This window comes from Myotis lucifugus, unplaced genomic scaffold (assembly GCF_000147115.1).
Source record: "Myotis lucifugus unplaced genomic scaffold, Myoluc2.0 scaffold_8787, whole genome shotgun sequence".
NCBI lineage: Eukaryota > Metazoa > Chordata > Mammalia > Chiroptera > Vespertilionidae > Myotis > Myotis lucifugus.
In genome coordinates this window covers 192-6,721 of record NW_005879835.1, presented here as the reverse complement: position 1 = coordinate 6,721, position 6,530 = coordinate 192, and the positions used below count along the sequence as shown (strand labels likewise).

At 54.4% G+C, this 6,530-nt stretch overlaps 1 protein-coding gene across 1 annotated transcript; it reads right to left on the bottom strand.

Annotated features, from left to right (window-relative positions):
- Nucleotides 1-834: 834 nt before the first annotated feature.
- On the bottom strand, nucleotides 835-4,569 carry LOC102436982 (colorectal mutant cancer protein-like; the record flags this gene model as incomplete). Its single annotated transcript, XM_006109368.3, has 2 exons — nucleotides 4,245-4,569; nucleotides 835-1,041 (listed from the first exon to the last, which is right to left on the bottom strand). Coding segments are annotated over exons 1-2 (327 nt in total), but the record flags the coding sequence as incomplete, so codon positions are not given.
- Between the last annotated feature and the right edge of the window lie 1,961 nt (nucleotides 4,570-6,530).

Below are 6,530 nucleotides of genomic sequence, written 5' to 3'. Positions count from 1 at the left end.
TGTGTCACCCCCGGGGCAAACCCTCCAGCGATTCCTCACCGTCCTGGGAGAGCACAGCAGCTGGGTCTGCAGCCAACGTGTCCATCCCTCTTCCCTCCAGGCACTCCATCGCCTGGAGTGGACTTGCTTTCCCACCCAACCCTCTTCATCCCACTCTCCACAGGGTTTCAGCTCAGGAAACTGGTCCCGAACCCCCAAACCCGATTCCGCGTCTGGGCTGCGGCCTCCCAGCACACGTGGGAGCGATCCTCCCACTGGGACATTTTGTCACTGTGCTAGGATCCTCTATTTGCTCCACAGTGTCCCCCGCTGGAGTATAAACCTGGAATTGCCCCCAGCGCCTGGCCAGGACCAAGTCACAATTTGTCAAATGAACGGATAACTGAGGCAGCTGGGGTCCCGGGAGAGCTGGCCCCGCTGGAGCCACGTTACGGACGCCCTGGCTCCTGAGGAGGGAGAGGAGAGCAGAGTGCAGCTGTGGCGCGTTGGGCAGCAGGCTTCAAAGTCTTAGCTGTTTAGGGGGTGACAGTTCACTGCCACATGGCATCAGCAAGTGGCTTCTGTCCCAGGGGCACAACCCCTCCCCCCCCAACATGCGGGCTGTGAGAAGCCGCCGCTCCTTAGACCAGCAGTCACATATGCCCACGAGTCTTGGGCCTGAAACAAACCGAGGGCAGGAGGAGCCAGCATTTGCTAGGTAACTAGAAGGGCTTGCAGGTCCTATGCCAGTAAGGAAAGTGAGGCCCAGGGCCCTGCCCACATGGCAGTGAGTGGTGGGAAGGGGGCAGGAAGTGAGGCCCGAGCCCTGGGGGTCCTGAGCCCCTCTGGCCCTACCTTGCCAGGCTTGTCTTTGCCGCCGCTGCTGGTGGAGCTGAGGGACCGCATGCGCTGCTCCTTGTGCTCCTCCACCTCGGACTTCAGGTGCTCGATGTGCACCAGGTAGGCCTGCTCCTGGGCCTCCCGGGTGCTCAGCTTCAGCTCCAGGGCCTTCTTCTCCTTCTCCAGCAGGTAGAGCTGGGCCTTCAGCTCAGCCATCTCCTCCTACAGATGGACACAGAGCGGGGGAAGGCAGGCAAGTGAGAGGGTCTGCGGCTATAAGCAAGGGGACAAGGGCGGGGAGGAGAATGACAGCTGTCCCAGGGCACGTGAAGGACTGCCCTGTAGACAATCCCGCGCTGTCCCCTATGGACCAGAATTGAGATGAGTGAACAGAAGATCCAGGCAAGCAGATTCTGGTCACCATGAGGAGAAACTTTCTAACAGCTGCCGTCCCTGTCCCCTGCAAAGGGCTCCGCTGCCTGGGTGGGACCCAGTCTTCCAGTGTGGGGAGACTAAGCGCCGTCGGTCAGAGAGGTTATACAGGAGGGTCGCCCACACAAGGTAGGGTCTGCTTTGCCATTTTCCAAGGCACCAACCCACATATTTGTTCACCCCTGATGGCAACCTTGGTGCCCTGTACCTGAGTCAGACAGGAAGGGAGCGCCCCCGGCAATGATATCGCCCCCAAATGAAAGCAACAGAAACAGAGTCTTTCGTAGGTGACTTACTGATGAGTAACGTCTCAAAGTATCTTAGAGAACCCAGAATAGAGGTTTTTGTGGAGAATAAGTGACTCCAAAATGGGACAGTGCCGTGCTGGGACCAAGAGCCCGACAACAATGATAATCACCCGTACTTGGTGAGCACGCAACACCGTTTAGATGTTCACACAAAGTAAGTCATTTAATCCTTCCAACCTCAGGTAGGAATTATGAGTCTCTCCATTGATGGATGGAACAATGAGGCACACAGAGGGAATGCACCCACTGGGTGAACTGTGGGCCAGCGTGTGAAGCCAGGCCATCTGCTCAGAACCCAGGCTCCTAGCCACTAAGCTCTAGCCCGTGCCCACCATCACATGACCACCAGGCTCCCCAGCTGCCTCCATGACCTTATTTAAGGGGAGTCTTCCCAATGCTGAGTCACTGCCTTGACAGGGATTCGCCACGGTCACTGACTCGAGTCACCCCGGAGTCACCCTCACCTGAGGTGACAAGCCTCACGCCTGGTGTGCTGCCCTGGATACGCCAGCCCCGGGGGAAAACCTAGCGGGCACCCATCACAGCTTATAATACTCAGGACTGGGGGCCATTAGACACGGAGAAGGCAATGTGCTCAGCGACTACCCAAGAGGAGATGCCAAACCTTTCCTGCAGATGAGACATAAAACCAGAATGGAGGGTTTTCATACACTGAGCCCTTCTGATCTTTTGCCAAAAGCACAGGATTCTGAAGGTCCTGGGAACTCTGCACACTGAGCTAACATGGACAGTCAGATCCAGCACAAATGTGAGGCAAGGTTGGAAGAAGGAAAGGTGGGTGCCGGCGATGGGAGAGGAAACGCCTGCGGGGAAAGGTAAGGCAGCCGCTGTGCTGGCAACGGAGGCTCAGCCCAGATGGAGGCCCAAGACCTGGGCTTGTAGCACCCACTCGAGGGCAGGGCAGAGCCAGGACTGAGACCCGACACGCCAGGACTCAGAGGGTGGCCTAGAATCAGAGACGAGGAAGTTTCCTTTCCAGAGATGCGGCAGGAGAACTGGCAGCTGCTCTGGCTCTGGGTGGGAGAGAAAGAGAAGCCTTTGAGGAATCAGAACCACCACTGGGCCATGCGTGGACGTGGAACAGGAATCCTAAGCCGAAACTGTAACAAAAGGAACCTAAACCTCTCGTGCCCTCAGGTCCCAACACATCTAAGCGCAGAACCACCAGCCAGGACACTTACCCGCCGGGGCCCGAGGACCCACGGCAGACACAGCTTCACCAAAGATGAACGTGTGAACATTCTCCCCCAAACACAGAGAGAAAGTGGAAGTGAGTTGGGTTAAAGCAGAAGCAGCATTTGTGAGAACCAGAAATAACAAGTGAAAAACTAGAAAATAAATATTTAAAACAAAGAGATAAAGGAAGAGGAATTGTAACGAGGATAGGATATTTAAAGAAAGAGGAGTGGATCTGAAAAGGGGCCGAGTGAATCACTGGAAATGAAAAGGTGTTCAGGAAAGATCATATACAAGAAGTAAAACCCCCAGGAAACTCGAGTTTCTCAGCAGCGAGTCTGGAACGAAATGGGGAAATGCAACCTTATCTTCTGCCACAGAGCTGGGACGGTGAGCGGTGAGCGAGTCCTCGCACACACCCTGGGACACGCAGGGAGGGGCGCTGACTTGATGCTGGGGGCTGGGCCAGACGCTGGCAACAACTGCCCCCATCAGGGTCTGATGGGGCGCTTCTCTCCAAGCTTCCTATAATTTCTGCTCTTCTAGGAAATTTCCATCATGTGCCCACATTTTATTTTTCAAGTAGCAGTGTTCTCATCGGGATGTCATGATCTGGTTGACTAAACCATTGGCCACACAATGGCATTCAATCTCCAGCCCTCCTCCCCTCCCTGGAGGTCAAGAGGCTGAAAGTGTCAACCCTCTCATCATGTGCGTGGTCCGTATGGTGACCACCTCCGTCCTGAAGCTATCGGGGTCCTTCCACGTCACCTCATGACTTAACCAAGACCCTCCTGTCACTCAGGAAATTCCAAGCTCCGTGCCAAGAACTGGGAACACATCCCAGATTTAATCTTTATCGTACCAGAGCTGCCTCCTGAGAAAGCACGTAGTGGGTGAAGGCCTTGTGCTTGGCAACCCTGGCTGGAAATGAGAAATGTGCACTGCTGAAGGGCGGCCACTTAACTAACACTTCCTGGTAGGAGGCACCGGCTGTCCCGGAAAGCACCTCCTGCCCCAGAGACGCCGCCGCAGCCAGGATGCACCGCCGGAGATCTACCAGGAAACACTAACTGGGCAGCCCTAGCAAACCGCGCCGGCGGGTGTTGTGATCCGAGCAGGGTCCACGCGGCACCCAAGGGACAAGGGTGTCAGGAAACGGCTCTCATCCAAGTTCTGCCCTCCGCCTTGCCCTGCTCGCTGGCCTCAGAGGCTGCTCCAGCTGCAGAGGTCGGAGGTGGCTTCTCCTGGGGAACGAGGCGGCCAGCTCACCCCTCCAGGAACATGCCCGGCCCAAGGGAGCCCCTGACTGGAACTGTCTGTCCGCATCTACAACGAGGCGCTGGGGTTCCCCTGGGGAGAGGCTTCTGAGCAGGAAAGGGCTGACTTCTCATCATCAGCTGACCTGTCTCAGGGGCCTTTCTCTCCTCCCAATGACAGTGGAGTAAATGGGAACAGAGTTCTCGAACCCTCCCCCCACCCCCATACCTTCATGGCCATCAGCTCCTGCATCAGCACCGCATTCTCGAGGTCCAGCCGCTGGCTGTCTCCCCGGGGCTTGACATCGTAGCTGAGAGGGTCGATGTGGATGCTCTCCAGCTCCAGCATGGTCAGCTTGACCGCCGCCCTGTCGTTCTTGAGCTGCTGGATGTAGTCCTTCAGCCTCTGCTCGTCCTCCTTCGTGAACTCCGTGTCGCAGCTGCTGGCCGTGGAGCTGGTCGTGCTGAGAAGATAGACAAGGAGAAGCCATCACATTTCCAAGTCACCGCTACCAGGTCCTTTCTCCTCGCTCTTCTCCACACCCCGTCTCTCCAACAGTATTTAGATGGCAGTCCAGGGGGAAAAAGGCATTCTTCATGGCATAGTAAATTGATACCACCTTTTAGGAAATGAATGTAAAAAATAACAGAAATATTTATACCCTTTAGCACAACAGTGCGGGCCCTAGGAGTGAATCCTAAGGAAGTAATTCCACAAAAGCAATGAGATACACACAAAGGTGTTTCATGGAATAGAGGATTTAGTGAGTCAGTACACAGCAAAAAAAGGGGAAATTATGTAGACATTAGAGTAGTAATTACGACAATGGTGGAGATGTTTTAAGTGAGGAAATAGGGTAAAAATCACACGTGAGTCATAAATATAGGTGTATATGTAGACAGGACTTAAAAAAGGGATATGTTAAGGCCCATGGTCAGCAAACTGAGGCTCGTGAGCCACATGCGGCTCTTTGGCCCCTTGAGTGTGGCTCTTCCTAAGCCTTTGGAGTATCCTAATTAAGTTAATAACAATGTACCTACCTATATAGTTTAAGTTTAAAAAATTTGGCTCTCAAAAGAAATTTCAATCGTTGTACTGTTGATATTTGGCTCTGTTGACTAATGAGTTTGCTGACCAATGTGTTAAGGGAACAAAGCAAGTTGAAAAACAGAATACCTATGGCATGATTCATAGATTGTGTGTATATGTGTACATACATGTATGTGCACACATGTCCCTGACTGCTGACAGCAGTCCCCTCGGGGTGAGACGTAGGAGGAGCAACAGTGAAGAGCGAAGGTTTGTACCATGGAAACCATAGTGTGTGTAATATTGCCACAACAACGGAGAAAGCGGCATGCTCCCAGGCCTCCCCAGCATCCCTCCAGAATAATGACTGAGTATAATGTCCACCACAGGGACTCAGATGGGTCCAGAGGGCCCTTGGCCACTACACTGCATGGTGACCGGGCAGGGGCTGCAGACATGAGGCTGAGCGCTTTGGGAAAACCGAGGCTATGGCCCTCAGGAGGGTCTGGCCTTTGCCAGCAGCGGGCAGGCAGCCCCAATGGCTCAGAATGAGGCCCACTCCACCCAGCCAGGCCTTGGGCATCTGAGCCGGTGTGGACCTACCGCCCTTTCCCGGGAACTGCACTGGACCTGCCCATGCTTGCTGTGGCCCTCATGGAACTGGCTTTGGAAAGATGTCAGGAGAGCAAAGAGGCACCCTGAGCTCCCATGAAAACAGGCCAGGTAGGCATTGTCATCTCTGTCATTACAGATTTGGAAACAGGCTCAGAGTCATTAAATGGCTTGTCTGGTCTAAAGGCTGGAAACTGGTGGGACTGAACTCCGGCCACAGCCTTTTCATTCCACACCTCTGTCCTCCCAAGAATCCTGTTGCGAGAAGCTGTGCCCGGAGCAAGGAGTGACATCCACAGGCTGTTGGCTGCCCTGAGCTCAGGCCCATTCTCCTCAACTTACACTAGAACAGATGTGACGAGGCCCCTAACTCAGCAGATGTAACGTTCCCATAACCTAGGTGTGACCCAGGGCTGGTCCACTCTCACGTGAGACACGTTATCAAGCTGGTCGTGCACGAGAGGAAGAGAACATTTTAGGGCTTGGGGTGGTTTTCAAGTCAGAGAACTCTTTCCTCCTCAGACAGGGAGCTCATGAACACCAGAAACAACTGGTCTACCCCGAAGGATAAGTGGGCATCGGCACTGTAGCTTGTGAGGTAATGGGACCCTCCCCAATTCTCTAGGGAGAGGCCACTACCCTCTTGGGCTGCTGTGGTGGGTGCCAGTGATTCCAAGCAGGTCTCTGACACCAGACAGACCTGAGTAAATGCACTTCCTCCGCCACTCCCCAGCTTCATGGCCCAGAGTAAATCACCAAGCTTTCTGGGCTACGGTGAAGTGGGGATCCTCATAATCCCCCTGTCACCTGCTTGTGGAAAGGGGACATGGGCCCTGAAGCAGGCAGAGCCAGCGAGTGCTGTCACAGAGCACT